Source organism: Vulpes lagopus, chromosome 21, assembly GCF_018345385.1.
Source record: "Vulpes lagopus strain Blue_001 chromosome 21, ASM1834538v1, whole genome shotgun sequence".
Taxonomy (NCBI): Eukaryota; Metazoa; Chordata; class Mammalia; order Carnivora; family Canidae; genus Vulpes; species Vulpes lagopus.
Window position 1 is genome coordinate 32,363,216 of NC_054844.1, and position 18,572 is coordinate 32,381,787.

At 33.0% G+C, this 18,572-nt stretch overlaps 1 protein-coding gene across 2 annotated transcripts in view; it reads left to right on the top strand.

Moving 5' to 3' along the window:
* Window positions 1-18,572, top strand: part of LRRK2 (leucine rich repeat kinase 2) — a 143,856-nt gene that overhangs the window by 50,753 nt on the left and 74,531 nt on the right. For both annotated transcript variants that reach the window (XM_041736739.1, XM_041736738.1), the window contains 6 exons: window positions 3,341-3,529; window positions 10,631-10,749; window positions 11,151-11,220; window positions 11,717-11,934; window positions 14,748-14,998; window positions 15,294-15,442. In XM_041736739.1, coding sequence (XP_041592673.1) covers window positions 3,341-3,529; window positions 10,631-10,749; window positions 11,151-11,220; window positions 11,717-11,934; window positions 14,748-14,998; window positions 15,294-15,442 — 996 coding nt within the window. The remainder of the gene's footprint in view (window positions 1-3,340; window positions 3,530-10,630; window positions 10,750-11,150; window positions 11,221-11,716; window positions 11,935-14,747; window positions 14,999-15,293; window positions 15,443-18,572) is intronic.

The window sequence follows — 18,572 nt, forward strand, 5'->3', positions numbered from 1 at the left end:
TCCAAGTTTTGTTTTTATCAGTATTTTTTAAGTCACTCATCTTTTCATTGGGTTTATTTCAGTTTTGTGCAAATTAAGCCAAAAATATTGAGAAGGTTTGGATATCAATTTTTTTGTCATGAAATGCTTGAAAGCAATATTATATTTAAATATTTATGACCTAGAAAATACATATTTTACAGTGGAATCATTCTGACCAGTTGCTTTTTAAAGAAAAACTATTTTATTTTATATTATAAAAGTAATCCACGCTCATTTTAAGAATAGGAAAACACACAAAAACCATAAGGAAGAAATTAACAGTAAGTGTTTATCCCTTATCGGTAGAAAATCAATGTAGATTTTCTTACTAGATTTTTTATATGCTTACATATACACATGCATTAAAATGTATACACAGAAACATACACACATATACTTTGCATTTTCATGTTAACATATTTAGTTTTCAGTTTTTTTAGTATTTCAATTAAGGATGTATTTTCTTTATATTTTCAAATTAGTATATATTTTTTTTAAAAAAAGATTTTATTTATTCATGAGACAGAGAGAGAGAGTCAGAGACACAGGCAGAGGGAGAAGCAGGCTCCATGCAGGGAGCCTGACATGGGACTAGATCCTGGGTCTCCAGGATCAGGCCCTGGGCTGAAGGTGGCGCTAAATCGCTGAGCCACCTGGGCTGCCCTCAAATTAGTATATCTTAAGTATATTGATGACAAGTTAGCATCATCCCCCATTTATATTTCTGTCATTTCAGATGTCAATCACTCATACTATGTGTTTTTAAAACTTGAGATCCCTGTTTTCCCTTTGATAACTTATCCTCATGCCCACTTCCTTTTCCACAGTGATCATACTCCATGACTCTTCACCTTTAGGACTGTCTTATTAATAACATGTTTGCTTTACTGTCATTTTTCTGGTGCATTTACTTGGCAAAATCCTATTCCTGTTCATTCCAGCAGGATGCTTTTTTCCTCTTCTTCACCAGGGTAGCTGAATGCTGCTGGAGGAAAGTATCTATCCATGCCTATTGGTGCCTCTACAAATTCCAGGTCTCCAACATTCTGGTGGGCTCTAAAAGATTCCATCAGAATTTCCCTGAGTTTCTTAAATGTGTCATAGATTCTTACTTGTCTGTCTCTTCATTCTTTTTGCTTCAACACCATCTAACTTTTTATAAGAAAACATTCCTGCTCATGTGAAGTCTGGGTGGAAGATCTTCCTACATGCTCTGTAGCATCTTATTTCTTACCTGTACCAGCACTTACACATTATATAACTGCCTTTTTTCTTTTTATAATCTACCTTTTGATAGATTATATGCATCACAAAGTCAATGTCAGTTTTGTCCATTGTAACTATAGCATTTATGCTAGTACTTTGCACATAGTAGATGCTAATTAAATATAAGATTGGCAACAATAAAAATTTGATAATAAATTATGTTGATGAGTGTATATGGAAACAGGCATTTCACACATTATTCATATGAACTTAAATTATCCTCTTTTGAGGACAATCTGGCAATATCCATTAATATTTTAAATACACATCCATACTTTTTTGCCTAGTTATCTATTGATAGAAATCTATGATACAGGCATTCTTACTGTACACAAAAGTCATGTACAAGGATGTACATTAAAATATTCTTTGTAATAACAAGAAATTGTGGGAAAAAATCCTAATTATTCTTCAAAAGGAACTATTTGAATCAATCATGGTGCATTCATGCTGTAGAATGCTTTGTAATCATTGAGGGAAGAAAACATTGAGCAAATCCAAATGTTCAGATGTACAGTGCATTATTAAGTAAAGAAAATAAATAAAGCAAAGAACAGCGTTTTTAGTATGCTGATGTTGGTGAAAGCACAGTTAAGATATGGTAGTCATAAATGTTTGAGTATGAAATGACTATGTCAGAAATAAAACTGCAGAAATTCATGCCCTGGTTGCCTCCGTGGACTTTAGAAACTAATGAATTATGATTAGATCCCACATTCCATTACTTCAAGCAGTCTCCTGCCAACAGCCTGCTTACTTGAATCTCTGAGTTCTTTTTTAAAAAATTTTATTTATTTATTTGACAGAGAGAGAGAGAGAGAGAGAACATGCACAAGCAGAGGGAGCAGCAGGCAGAGGGAGATGGAGAAGCAGGCTCCCCGATGAGCAGGGAGCCTGATGTGGGGCTCAATCCCAGCACCCTGGGATCATGACCTGAGCTGAAGGCAGATGCTTAACCAATTGAGCCACCCAGGTGCCCTTGAATCTCTTAAGTTCTGATAGAAAGAGATTGTAGGCTCCCTGCAGAAGGATGAAGTGAGATTTACCATTCACTGGATTCTCTTTGTTCTGCATGACATTTTTTACCTTTGCTAAATCTACTGTATTAAAAAAATACAGTAATGTCATTTGATTGATTGGAGAGCATGGTAATAATTATATTGGCAGTTCCTCTGAGTAAAGAACATTTTGGATTCATCGCTTTAAAAAAATTTCAGGTACTACTTGACTGAATCACATACAACATGTTTTTGAAGAAATTTTCCAGGCTATATGTAGCATAATGAGGACTCTGTGAACTTATTTCTTCATAATAGAAGATAAGGTAAAATATAATAGAATAGAAGGATATTAACTTTCAAATTTCACCAAATTTCCCAGTCGAATGAATCACTTAGCAAATAGGTTATGAACAAGAATATCATTTATTGAGCATATTCTATACTCTAAGCATTGTGCTACATATTTTATATTCATCATTTCCTTTAATCTTTATTCATAACCCTACATTGTTGTCTTCACTTCCCAAGTGAAGATACTGGCACTCAGGGGGTCTTTGTAACTTGCATAGTTATTTGAGCAAAGATGTGTTTGGTTTCAAAGCCCAGGTTCTTTATTGGGTCAAGTTAATTTCATAAATATTCAGTTTTGTCACCCATTCCAAAGTTTTGAGTAAATTTTTATGATTTCTAAAAATATTAAACTCACTGCCTGCTTCTTATGAAATATCATGATTATAAAGTGACTTTAGAAATAAGATAGGGGCACTTGGTGGCATAATTAAGCATCTGACTAGATTTCAGCTCAGGTTATAATCTTAGGGTCATGGGATCAAGCTCTGTGTCAGGCTCCGTGCTCAGTGGGAAGTCTGCTTGAGATTCTTTCTGTTTGCCCCTCCCTCCTCATGCTCTCTCTGAAATAAATAAATCGATTTTTTTAAAGAGAAATAAGCCTAAAAAATTCTCTAGAAGTATGAGGATACATAAGGGACTTTAGTATGATCTATGTTTATGTTTCTTGATTTCTAAGTTGCTGGTATATCTTTTTATTGTAGATATAGGATCCACCCTAGCAAGAATGGTGCTCAGGTATCAGATGAAAAGTACTGTGGAAGGAGGGGCAGCCTCAGGCAGCAATGGAAATTTTCCTGAAGAAGTACTTGATAAATTGGATGAATGGACCTTCATTCCAGACTCTTACGTGGACAGTGTGTTTGGTCAAAGTGATGACCTGGATAGTGAAGGTATTTATTATAAAGAAATATTCGCTTTGTGTTTTAAAACATTTACACTCTGGCAGGGACCAATAGAAACTAAGATAAAACCCTAATTTAATGCATTTGCAAAATTTGAGGAAAAATGTTTTTATTATAGGAAATAGTTAATGCTCACTAACTCCAGTTAAGGTGATGACTGTTAAGAAAATATATCTCTGCATTTCCTAAGTGTTATGATACTGACCATAGTCAGTGAATGGTAACTGATGTAGTGAAAACACTGACTCACTAGAATTGGATTCCATGTTTCATCATTGGCAAGATCCTTTTTCCGCTTGTGCAAGCCCCTCACCCTTACTAAAGTTAGTGTTGCCAACCTTCCAGGATTATTTATAAGAATTAGAAAAAATGTATGTAAAGTGTCTAGGAGAGTGCTTCTCATATAGGAAATGCTTAACAAAAAATATTTTTACCTTTAGAATGATTAAAATAATATTAAGATTTAAATAACTCTTGAAATAATTTTTAAAAATTGACATGGAAATATATAAAATGACAGTAATTAGGACTGACATATTTAACACAATACAGTTTGGTAAAAATGGGGTGAGGTGCTTTTTTATTAATATAGTATGATTGAAAACTGGCCCAAGTATTTTTTAAAATCAAATTTGTTTAGATATAATTAATATAAAATAAAATGTACCCATTTTAAGTATGTATTTTCATGAGTTTTGAAAAATGTATATATCCATATAGTCATCACCACTATTAAATTATACATTTCTATTATCTAAAAAACCTCCTTTATGTCTATTCACAAATTCCCCCAATTCTTGGTTGTTGGTAACCACTGATCCACTTTCTGCCACTATAAATTAAACTAGTATACTTTTAAGTTTTATATGAATAGGATGATATAGTATGTTCTCTTTTACGTCTGTTTTGCAAAGTAGTTGCTGTACATCCTTGTCATACTATAATCTTGATGTTGTTTTTAATTTTAGCTGTTCTAGGGAAGGCATAGTCCTAGCTTATTTGGGCTTAATTTTCATTCCCTGATGACTACAGATATTGAGAATATTTTCATATTTTTATTGGACATTCACATATTTTCTTTGTAAAGTGTTCAAATCTTTTGCTAATTATTAATTGTTGTTTTATCATTGTATAAGTGTTCTTTATATTGTCAAAGTGTTTTATATAGTTTAGGTAGAAGTCCTCTGATGGATATATGAATTACAAATATTTTCTCCCCATCATAGTTTGTCTTTTTATTTTATTAATGTTAATTTTTAAAGAGCAAAGATTTTGAATGTAGATAAAGTGCAGTTTTTTGAGTTTTTTTCTTTATGGTTTGTATTTTTTCTATTCCATTTAAGAAATATTTTTCTATCCCAGATTTGTGAGTATTTTTCCCATGTTTCCTTGGAGAAGTGTCAACACCTTAGCTTTTACATTTAGGTCTATAATCCATTTTAAGTAATTTTTATGTATAGTGTCAGTGAAGGATTGATGTTAATTTTTTTCCATATGGATATCCAGTTTCTTTTTAATATCATTTGTTGAAAAATACTATATTTGTTCATTAAGCTAATGTCATGTTGGTCCAATTTAATTGACCATATACATATATTTCTATTTCTGCATTCTTTATTCTGTGCAATTAATTTATATTTTCCTCTTGATGCTGATGCCATACTGCCTTGATGACTTTAGCTTAATAGTAGGTCTTGATATCAGATAGTGTAAGTCCCCTGGTGTTGTGTTTGTTTCCAAAATTGCTCTCACCATTCTTTTTTTTTTTTTTTTCAATTTTTTGGCATTTCCATATACATTTGAGTCAACAAATTAATTTAATGCTAGGGTTTTTATTAGAATTAAATACATATATTTAATTGGAATTACTATATTAATTATATATTATTAATATTATATAGTGTAGAATGAACATATAAATAATGTCTGTAGATTAAATCTATAAATAAATCTAGGGGAATTGATATCTTAATAGTATGAATCTACTGACATATAGATGTAGTATATATTTCCATTTATTTATCATTCAAAGTTCTCTCACCAATTTTTTTGTATTGTATGTTTTTTGCTACTATTGTAAATAATATTGTATTGAATTCCAATTTCCAGTAGTTGACTGAGGGTATAGAGAAATACACTTGATTTCTTTGTATATTAATGTTGAATTTTGTGGACTTGCTAAACTTATGGTTCTAGTAGCTTCTTGTTGATTATGTAGAGTTTCCTTATTGTTCACAATAAGGCCAATTGCTGGTAAAGACAGATTTACTTCTTTATTTCTAATCTGCATGTCTTTCTTTTTTCCTTATCTTATTGCACTGGCTAGAACTTCTAGTACTATGTTGAATAGAAGTGGTAAGAGTAAGAATTATTCCCTGTTTTCCAAACTTAGAGGGAAAGCACTCAGTCTCTCATCATTAAGTGATATTACCTATAGTTTATTTTCATAGGTACCTTTCATCAAATTGAGAAAATTCCTTTCTAGTAATTGTTTGCTGAGCCTTTTTATTACTAATGGGTATTGGAAAAAGCTTTTCTGCATCTGTTGAAATGGGCATATTTTCCCCTTTTATTATGTTAATATGTTAATTACATTGATAGACTTTTTTTTTTTTTTTCATTGATGGACTTTCTAATGTTAAACCAAACTTACATTTGTGAGGTAAATCTCTCTTGGTTATGGTGTATTATTCCTTTTATATGTTTTGGATTTGATTTTGTTAAATTTTGTTAAGCATTTTGCATCTATGGGGATATTGTCTGTAGGTTCATTTTTCCTTGTAATTCTGAGAATAATGCTTGTCTCTTTAAATGAGTTGGGAAGTGTTCCCAACTCCACTACTTTCTGAAAACATCTGTGTAAGAGAGCTATTATTATTCTAAGTATTTGATAGACTTTACCAGTAAAGCCATGTAGGTTTGGAAATTTACTTGGGGGGCTATTTTTAGTCATAGATTTAATAATTTTAATAGCTCCATGGTTGTTTTGATTTTCTATTACTTCTTGCATCAGTTTTTGTAATTTGCAACTTTAAAGGAATTTTTCCTTTTCACATAAGTTGCCAAATTTGTTCAATGTTATTCATAATAATTCTCTTACTATCCTGTCAACCTTTATAAGATCTGCAGAGATACCTGATCTTTAATTCCTTTTTAAAAGAACATTTATACATTTTTAAATTAGGTTAGCTTCACAAACAACTTGAGAGCTCTTTCATATTCAAACACTGCTTTTCACATTACGTGACTTTACTGTCTATCTGTAATATGAATCCTGAAATTCTTTGCCTGCTGTCGATAAAGGTCTGTGTTTTATAGCTGGTGAATAAAAACTAGCATGAGAAGCTTTATCTTTTACCAGGATTAAGCACATATAGCTCAAGTAGTAGTATATTTTGTCTTAAAGATTTTATTTATTTATTCATGAGAGATGCAGAGAAAGAGGCAGAGACACAGGCAGAGGGAGAAGCAGGCTCCATGCAAGGAGCCTGATGTGGGACTCCAATCCCAGGTCTCCAGGATCAGGCCCTGGGCTAAAGGTGGCGCTAAACCACTGAGCCACCCAGGCTGCCCATATATTTTGTCTTAAATAGAGGCCTGCTTGGTGACAAGTTAATGGTTCCACTAACAGGAAATGAACAGATTTTAAATGGATATTAGAGAAAGGCTATACTGGATTTCTTGATCCTTTCACGATGAGCTCCAAAAAATTAAATGAAATTTTCCAAAAAATACAAGATTTAAGACCTGCCTAGGAAGTACAGCCCACAGATAATATACTCTGACACTTTGCACAACTTCAGAGATACATATTTGAATAAAACAGGGGCTCCCAGATTAAGACTGTTGCAGTACATTTTTACAGTCATACAGCCTCCCATCAACGGAACACAATTTCTGCTTGACCTAAAAATACTTTAATTCTTGACATTGGTAATTTGTGTTTTTCCTTTTGTTTCTTCTTTAGCTCAAGTTTATTAAGTTTATTGATCTTTTCAAAGAATCAGGTTTTGGTTTCATTGATTTTTCACTGTCATTTGTCCATTTTCTTTTTTATTGATTTTTGCTTTAATCTTTATTTCCTTTTTTTACTTATTTTGATTTTATTTGGCTCTTCTTTTTATAGATTCTTAATGTAGAAGCTTAGAGCACTGATTTTTAGACCTTTTTTTATTTTATAATATAAACATTCAAGACCAATAAAGTGTTGGTCACCACCTTAGCTTTATCCCACAGTTTTTATATGTTCTATTTACATTCAGTTTTGAAAATTTTCTGATATCCTTTGTGATTTTTTTTTGACTCATGACTTGGAAGTGTTGTTTGTTTTCAATTATTTGGATATTTTTCCAAATAACTTTTTCTTGTGGATTTCAAATATAGGTTTCTTGTGCTCAGAGAACCTACTCTAATGATTTCTAGTCTTTAAATTTATTGAGACTTGCTTTGTGGATTGCTGTATGATCCATTTTGGTGAATGTTCTATGTGTAACTTAAAAGAATATATATTCAGCTGTTGTTGGGTCAATTATGTCAGATTGTTACAATTTTTTAGGTCTTTTATATCTTCACTAATTTTTCTCTTTACATATTATTTTTGACAGAGAAATGTTGAAATTCTAGTCATGGATTTGTTCTCCTTTCACTTCTATCCTTTTATGCTTTGTGTATTGTGGAGCTCTGTTACTAGATGGACAAACATTAAGGATGGTAATTTTTTTGGTGACTTAACTCCTTTATATTGATCATTGTAGTATCATTTCTTTCCTTTTGAAGAACTTCTTTTTACATTTCTCACAGTGCAAATCTGTTGGAAACCCCTATGCAAATTACTGGAGCTCTTTTTTCATGAGTCTGCCCCAGAACTCCCAGCTAAATAAGTCTTCACGAATGTTGATCTCCATCTTTTTGTTTGAGGAAAGCCCTCAATATTTGTTTAAATTCCTCCTGCCTGTGCCTATGGCCCTTAAATTGTCTTCAAGCCAGAAGCCAGAGTGATCACAAAGTGTAAATAATTTGTTTCTCTTCTTTCAGTGATTTCACCATCCTAAACTGTTTGTTGCCCAGTGTTTAAAACCAGTTGTTTAAAAGATTTCATCCAAATTTCTAGTTGTTTGTGGGGAGAGGTTCAGTTTGGTGTTTGTTATTCCATTGTGTCTGAAAAAAGAATTCTCTTTGATTTTTTTTTTTACCAATTTATTTATTTATTTGAGAGAGAGAGAGAGAAAGAGAGAGAGAGGGAGAGAGAGAGAGAATCTTATGCAGGCTCCATACTTAGTGCAGAGCTTGACATGGGGCTCAATCTCAGGACTCTGCGATCAGGACCTGAGCCAAAACCAAAGGTCAGACACTCAACTAACTGTACCACCCAGGCACACCTTTAAGTATTTTTAAATAAAGAAAAACATTAGAAATGCTGACATAAAAAAATTATAAAATGCCTTTGTGGCTTCTCTAAATAATATACTAATAGAACTTTCATAAACATAAAGTAGAATAATTATGAAAATGTAATAGTTATAAGATATAAAAATGTAATTAAACTGAAATATATTTTATTTTTTTTTAAAATTTTTTTATTATTATTTATTTATGATAGTCATACGGAGAGAGAGAGAGAGGCAGAGACACAGGCAGAGGGAAAAGCAGGCTCCATGCACCGGGAGCCCGACGTGGGATTCGATCCCGGGTCTCCAGGATCGCGCCCTGGACCAAAGGCAGGCGCCAAACCGCTGCGCCACCCAGGGATCCCTGAAATATATTTTAAGATGCTTAAGCATAAAATAATTAAAATTATAGGATAAATTTTAATAGTATCCAAATGGGAAGTGTTTGTATCAATTTTAAGAATTATATAGAATATTATAAAGTTGATGTTTGGATAGGTAGATTTTATAATTTGTTTTGACACTTAAAATGAATTCTTTATGCTTATAAGATAGGGAGCGGTAGAATTTATAATCTCATAATTTTGTAATAATGTCTCCAAATTTTTTATCCTTAATAATATAATTTATTTATTGATCCGTATTTCCTTGAAAATCCATAATTTTAAAAATAGTTCCTTTCTCTTTTCTCTCAACAGAATATTGCCAACTAAACTCATTGTTTCATTTTAATGTCATTCCATAAATGGAACCACATAATATGAAATTAATCATTCAATTAATTAATTAAAAAGATTTTTATTTATTTATTCATGAGAGACACACACACACACACAGAGAGAGAGTCAGAGATGCGGGGAGAGGGAGAAACAGTCTCCATGCAGGGAGCCTGACATGGGACTCGATCCCGGGTCTCCAGGATCACACCCTGGGCTGAAGGCGGCACTAAACCGCTGGGCTGCCCATAATATGAAATTTAAATAGAGATATTCTCAAAATTGCTGAATGTGAAATAATTTAGTGTGATTCCAATATTTAAATAAGATTTAAACATTTTTTAAGAGCAATTCAAAGAAACAGAAAAGGATGACATTGATCAGATTTGTGTATAAACTTTTAAAAAAGATTTTATTTATTTATTAGAGAGAGAGAACACGCATGCATGCACAGACATGAATGGGGGGAGGGGTAGATGGAGAGGGAGAAGCAGACTCACTGCTGAGCTGGAAGCCAGATGTGGGGTTAGATCCCAGGACCCTTGGGATCATGACCTGAGCTAAAGGCAGATGCTTAACTGACTGAGCCACCCAGGCACCCCAGATTTGTGTATAAACTTTCTTGGCTTCCTGTACACACATGTATTTATTATAACACATAACTCTTTTTACTTGGGTTTTCCCTAGTGTACTATGAGCTTGTATGAGGCATGGATTGCTTTTCCTGCTTATCTTTATTCAGCATTTATTCAGTGTCTAGTTCAGGTCAGCCATTCAATAAATAGTTATGAAGAAAAATGTAGCTGAATTTTGAAAATGAAAAGCCAACATAGTTTATTATTTCTATTTTAAAAATGTTACAGTGGGAATTGAGCAATTTCCATCAATGAATATATGTTTAACCTTTTATGATTGTCCTATGATACTGACATCTTATGACTGAGTCAACATTTCTTACTTGCCTTTATTTTATTGTTTAAAAATAGGAAGTGAAGGTTCATTTCTTGTGAAAAGAAAATCCAATTCAATTAGTGTAGGAGAATTTTACCATGATCGTGCCTTGCAGCGTTGCTCACCAAATTTGCAAAGGCATTCCAATTCATTGGTAAGTTAAATTGTGATTATGTTCTGTGTTTTGTTACTGATAGTCTCTTGAAAACTGAAATCGTGCCAAAGCTAGGAGCTACTGCTGCAGAAATTGCCTAGTATATGAAAATTTTACATATAGAATATGTGTATATATTATAAACCATTCTAAATATACATTTTTTGAACCCATATGGACCGTGTTTGTGCTAAATATGCTTCAAAATGATTTTTATCTTTTTTTTTTTCTTTTCAGAGTTTCATGTATGGAGCCCAGGCTAGGTCTCTATCTTATAGTGTGGCTTGGTGCCCTGAGTACTTTCACTAGAAATCTTACAGTGGTTCTTAAGGAATAGAAAATATTCTCTTTGCTCCAAAAAATGATAGCGATTTTATTATACTTGTCTATTTTTTAAATAGGGACCCATTTTCGATCATGAAGATTTCCTGAGGCGAAAAAGAAAAATATTGTCTTCAGATGACTCACTCTGTGAGTATTTGAAAGTAATTATAAATAAATAGGTATTTTGAGCAGAATACAGCAGTTTATTAAATTTCCTCTGTTCAGATTTTCTAAGTGTTAATTTTATCTTACGTAATCTTCAAGTTGTATGTGCCTAATGATATCACATACTATAGAAAAATGAAATACAGTTATAGATTTAAAATTTTACCTTTTATGATGCTATGGACTGACTCTTTTTATTCTTTCTACTACTTTTCTAAAATGCAAATAATAACTGTCATCAATGCCACTCTTCATCCCCTTCTCCAGATCTATTATTTTTTTATACTACTTATACCACTTGATTAAATATTTCTTATTTATTGTCCATCTCTGCCACTGGACTATAAGCTCTGTAGTTTGGTTTTCTACTGATCTCAGTGCTTTGAAGGGAACCTGACAGTAGTAGATGATCAATAAATATTTACCAAGTGAACTTAGATTACTTGCTTATATTTCCATTGTTTGTTTTTGACAAAAGGGTCATCAAAATTTCAATCCCATATGAGACATTCAGACAGCATTTCTTCCTTGCCTTCTGAGAGAGAATATATTACATCATTGGACCTTTCAGCAAATGAACTAAGAGATATTGATGCCCTAAGCCAGAAATGCTGTATAAGTGGTCATTTGGAGCATCTTGAAAAGCTGGAGCTTCACCAGAATGCACTTACAAGCTTTCCACAACAACTGTGTGAAGTAAACTTAATTTATACTTTTAGCTCTCAGGATATTTGAAGAGTGTTTTGCATTTTTATCTAACTTGAATGATTAAATCTTTAAAAAGAAGGATCTATTTCTGTCTGCATCATTGGATAGTAATTTTCCCTTTCTTGTGGTTTTCATAGTGGTTATCTTAGTTTGCGTGGTGTTCAGGAACATCTTTGAGGATGGACATCTGGTAAAAAGGAATCTAGGTTCATGTCCTAATACATGGTAGGATGTATCAAGGCTGTATGTTAATCGTGCCTTCAGTTATTTGATTCTAGTAAGACAACTTACCCTGTTTAAAGAGGTAGACTAGAAATAGACCTGGTTTGGTGGCACTAGCTCTGGCTCATCCACCAACTGTTTAACAATATGTTTTTCTCCGGCTACTTTAAGCCTTCATTTCTTCATCGGGAAAATAAAGAGGCTCAAGTAAACTATCCAGAAGGCACTTACTGAGTTTTAAAATTATATGCAACTTAAAAGTTGATTTCTTTTTTTGCTCAAAGTTCCTATTTTCTTTTTTAAAGATTTTATTTATTTATTCATGAGAGGCACAGAGAGAGAGAGAGAGAGAGAGAGAGAGAGAGAAGAGAGAGGAAGAGACATAGACAGAGGGAGAAGCAGGCTTCTTGGAGGGAACCTGATGTGGGACTTGATCCCCAGACTGGGATCATGCCCTGAGCCAAAGGCAGATACTCAACTGCTCAGCCACTCAGGTGTCTCCAAAGTTCCTATTTTCAAAAAATTATAAAATGATCTGCTGATAGAGTTGTCCTCTGAATATTGACTTTGTTCATCATTTTTATGTAGTATGGATCAGAAGTCAAAGAAGATTTACTGACAAAATAATTTTAATACAAATATCTAAATTATTAAACCAAATTCTTTGAGCTGTAAAGTTTGATGACCATGCCTTATAAAAACCAGTTTTTTTAAAAAAAACTAGTTTTATTGCAAATGCATTTTCCTTTTTCTCACCTATAAAATTTAGAATAATTTTGAGACTTTAAAGCAGTATTGTCTGTTTTTAAGTATATTTAATTTTGTCCCTTAAAGTTTATGTATTTGGAGAGAGAGAGAAAGGTGATCTTGTAATGCCAGTGTCTAAAATGTGTTCTCTCTCTTCTCCTCCTCTTTGCCTGACTAAATCCTCTAAATCACAAGGGTCTCAGTTTATTTTTTTATTTTGCAAAAGATTTTATTTATTTGAGAGAGAGGGAGAGCATGAGCAGTGACAGGACAGAGGGAGAAGAAGCCTCCCCGCTGAGCAGGGAGCTGGATATGGGGCTCAATCCCTGAGATCAGGAGATCATGACCTGAGCTGAAGGCAGATGCTTAACTGACTGAGCCACCCAGGCACCCCAGGATCTCAATTTAAATGTCATTTCTATACCCTTTTCTTTCCTTCTTTTCTTGCCTCCAGACCAGGTTGGCTACTAATCTGATTTATATTTCCATGACATCAGTGTTTTTCTCCCAATGCTCATTCATTTATAAATTTTGATCTAAGATATATTCTCTTCACTAAATTACTAACTTCTTGAGAAGAGGAGCTGTTTCAGGCTTGTTCATGACTATTCTCAGTGGCAAGCAAGGTCTAAAGTACAGTTGAGACTCAATAGATGATTATTGAATTAATTTATGATGGAATTTACAAATGATACATGGTAGACCTTCAATAAATATTTGTTAAAGAGTCAGTAAAAGAAAACTAGAATTTAGCCTAGCTAAAACAAAGATAACTTAAAAAAAAGCATTACAAGGTAAAATGCATTAGGGTGTTCAAAGACCAGACCAGCTCAGAGCCTTCTCTTAAGGAAATTTTAAATTGGCATGACTAGATAGCACTTTTAAAATTACTACTTGTAGCTGTCTCTACTAGAAAATTTCTCCATTAAAATTTGGGAATAAATAATTTAAAAATATTTCCTTCTGGATAATCTAGTAGATCAGAAACAAAGGCAGATTTTTAGAAATTTAAATACAATTAGCCAACGTGTAGTACATCATTAGTTTCAGATGTAGTTTTCAAGAACTCATCAGCTGCATACAACACCAGTGCTCATCACATCATGTGCCCTTGCAATGGCAGATATTTTGAAACAATTTTTGGGGCGTAGTTTCACTAATAAGCTTTATAATCATGTCAAATTCTTTAGAATTTCTGGGAGGATAAATACATTGATATATATAGAAGAGCATAGAGAAGAGATTGTTTTTGGTATTTTAACCTTTGACAATAATCCATACCAAAGATTTAAGAAATTGACAAATAAATGGAAAGTTTCCTATTACCATGGTAAAATTAGAAATTGCTTAAAAATGGAAAATAGAGATTTGAAACTAAAAGTTTCGTGAAAAAGGAAGAGGTTCTAAAATGAAACATATATACAATGACTATTTTTATGGCTAAATCTTATATCAAAATGTATAACAGTTTCTAAAAGGTAGTATTTTAAAAATGTATTCCCATTTATTTATGAATTCAAATATTTTTGAGGCTTATTCTGTTTTCATTTCATTCTTTGCAGGAATAATTTACAAAATAACTGAATTAAACTCTTAACCATGTTTTTGTGAATTGCTTTTGACAGTTTGCCTGTTATATTTTCCTGGTTTTTACCCATTTAATAGCAGGGATGGTTAGACCAGTCATTATACTGAAGTTCTCTTGTGGATTGTGTTTCAATTTTTTAGAAAATTCTTAATGGTTCTAGTTACCAGAGGTACGGAAGGCAGAAATATTAGTTAATTTTAAGGTTTTCAGATGGTTAGAGAATTTTAAAATATTGTCTTTCCAGACGCTGAAGTGTTTGACACATTTGGACTTGCACAGTAATAAATTTGCATCATTTCCCTCTTACCTGTTGAAAATGAATTGTATTGTCAACCTTGATGTCTCTCGAAACGACATCAGCCCCTCAGTAGTTCTGGATCCTACAGTGAAGTGCCCAACCTTGAAACAGTTTAACTTGTCATATAATCAGCTGTCTTCTTTTCCTGAGAACCTTGGCGAAGTGGTAGAGAAATTGGAACAGCTCATTTTAGAAGGGTAAGAAAGGTGTTCATTAAATACAAAAGGGTTGCCTTATATTGAAGTTTCATAAGATTGACAAAATATGCTGACGTAATTTTTATAGTAGTGGGTTTTAAACAGTAATATGATAAAAGGATGAGGGAATTAAAATTATAACTTCTATCAATTTTCCCAACTAATTTTAAAATTAATAAATCTGCTTTGATGCTCTTCGAAGGCAAATTGTTCTGGTGTTTTTCTTCAAAGCATATGAATTTATGAAAGCATATGAATTTATGAAATTAATCCTCATTTTATTTCTTATGACTAGAAATAAGATACCAGGAATATGTTCCCCCTTAAGCCTGAAGGAACTGAAGATTTTAAACCTTAGTAAAAACCACATTACATCCCTAGCAGAGGACTTCTTTGAGGCATGTCCTAAAGTGGAGAGTTTCAGTGCCAGAATTAATTATCTTGGTAAGTGTTCTGTATGAGTCTCCTCCTAAATAATCTTTTTGAGTATTATAGGATTAGTCATATGTGGAGATGTTAGGTGAAGATTTAAAGATGGAATTTCAATTTAAATTTAATGGAGGAGTTTCAGATATAAAGTTAACAGGTCAGTGATTAAAAAAAAAAAATGTATTACCAAGCCATGAAGACATCGAAGGAAACTTAAATGCATACTGCTAAGTGAAAGAAGCCAATCTGAAGAGGCCACATACTAGATGATTCCAACTATATGCCATTTTGGAAAAGACAAAACTGTGGGGACAGTAAAACAATCAGTGATTATCAGGAGTTTAGAGGGAGGGAGAGAGGGATGGGAGGGTGAGTGGGATTTTTAGGACAGTGAAACTATTCTGCATGATACTGTAATGTGGATACCTGTCATTATACATTTGTCAAAACCCAGAGAATGTACCACACAGCATGAACTCTGTTGTAAATGATGGATTTTATTTAATAATAATGTATTAATATTGGCTCATCAATTATAGCAAATACATCACGCTATGCAAGTTATTGATAATAAGGATAAAAATGTGTGGAGAGAAGGAATGATGGTAAGGAAAAAAGGGGTTTATGGGGACTTCTGTACTTTCTGCTCAATTTTTCTGTATACCTAAAGCTACTCTAAAAAATAGTTTAATTTTAAAAAGTTTAATTTTAATACTAAAAAATTAAAATTTTGAGTACTGAAAAAAATTACAAATTAAAACATTATAGTAGAGTGCTCATAGGTTAAAATGACAGTTCCTTGGACTCCAAATAGTCTTTATACTATGGTTCATTTTAGTCTGTGAAACTAAAAATTCATATGACTGCATGCAATTCCTGAAGCAGGAATACTGAGTTTCCTACTGAAGTTTGCTCAATTGTTTGGATTATAAGTATACTTACTATTATTATTTCTTTTAGAAATAAAATTAACCAGTCAACAGTTTTCAAATTAGTAGGGTTAATGCGTATTCATTGAGCACCTGCTCTCTGCAGAATATTACAATAGTACTTAATGTGATCATCACTTTTATTAAAAGTTGGGGAATATTCAATGTTCTCTTAGCATGTGAGATAACAGAGAATTAAGTTTATTTGTAGTCTACCTGAACATTCTCATATTAAGGGACAAGTTTATGGGAATAAATGGGAACTCCCTATATTTTATCTTCCTTAAGAAAATAAAGGAGGCTGCATGCACTTTGCCATCCATGTAACTATTCTAAAGTGACAGTATTAAAAAAATAATTTTTAATACTGCTAAAAACAGAATACAATTTGATTTATTCTAAAAGATTTTATTTTGCCAGAACTTTCGGTAGCTAGTAGTGATAAAAGCTATGCTAGCTTGCATAATATTTTCCCCTTCCTCTTTTCCTCTAGGCCTCCTGAATATTGACCATGTTCCTACCATGAATCTGAAAACTGGGAATAGAGGGGTTCCCTCCTAGTGAGCACAGTAAACCCAGTCTGTGTCCTTAAAAGAATAAATAGGTTCAGAAGATGGGCATTCAATAAATGAGCTAAAATGCTGAGGAAAAGTTGAGGCTGCTACCTCAGGGGGGATCTCATCTAGACTGTGGAGACCGGGAAGTGTCTCTTTGTCTGTGATACTCAAGTTAGGTCTGGAAAGAGGCGCATCTCAAGGACCCTGAGACTTGGTTAATGTCATCTGAGCTATCTCACAGCAATCCTGTAGGGTAGGACAGGTATGATGTCTGCTTGACTGGGGAAATGGAAGCCCTGAGATTTTCGTGTGACATATTCAGAAGCATAGAATTAATTAACTAGTTGTGAAAGCTCGAATATAGCTAAGTTCAAAAATCTGTTTGCTTTGCGCTACACAACTGTTAGAGTTTTAGAAGTGGTCTTACATTTGGAAAGATGCTTTAGGGAGGTGATACCTGAGTGGGACTACAACCATTACAAATAAATCTATGTGAAATGCAATTTCAGTTCTTTGAATTCACGAGTCTTTTCCATATGCCATCTAAACTTCCTAATTCTTAAGGGAGAATAATTTATTTTGCCACAAATACTTTTCAGATATAGGTAAAAAAGAATGGCATGTTCCTTTTTGTCTCTCAGGAAAAAGAGCTTCTAGCAGGGTCTTGGAATACTTTGACCCTTGAAGATTTTTCTAAAGAAAGCATAACCCATATTTTTAACCTTTAAAATGCTAAGAAATAAATTCTCAAGCCACTTTCATAGAACCATAGATTTTTAGATCTCTAAGGAATTACAGAGTTCTATTGTTCTAGCTGCACTATTTTACAGATGAAAAACAGGCTGAATGATTTGCTCAGTTTCCAAAATTGTGTTCCACAGAATTTTTTTCCCTGGAGGTACTTCATACTGTATTTCTTTTTTGGAAGTTCTTGAAGTATATGAGAATATTGAGAACACTGAGATATTTCGCTTTATTTTACTTGACGTTTCCCCAGTCTCTTAAGATAATATAATCAAAGAATGCTTTTATTAAGTAACATCCATTAGTATCCCATAGAACACTCTTTACTAGGTGGTACTATAAAGAATTATTTTTTTTTAAGATTTTATTTAATTATTCATGAGACACACACACACACGCACACACACAGAGGCAGAGACACAGGCAGAGGGAGAAGCAGGCTCCATGCAGGGAGCCTGATGTGGGACTCGATCCCAGGACTCCAGGATCACGCCCTGGGCCGAAAGCAGGCACTAACCACTGAGCCACTCAGGGATCCCCAGTACTATAAGAATTCTTATCTTTACATTATATTGTATATTAGTATTCAAAGTGTTTTGTTATACTTGCTTAAGAGTAATATGAGTTAATCTATGGATTAGTCATTAATTATGTATGTACACATAATGATAATATCGTATGCAATTTAGAAGGAATATTCTAGTAATTTTTACTTTTGTACGGATGTTAGACAGATGAATTTATGTTTGGACAGTTGTTTAGCTTTCAGATGAAAATATTCTTATAAGTATGGTATATTGTTTTGATGTTTAGTGTTAGGAGTTAGGGAATTACCTTATCTTAAAAGTAGAGTTTTTTTTTTAATTGTCAGGATGCAGATAGAAATTAAATTGACAGGTCATTGGTAACTGTTCT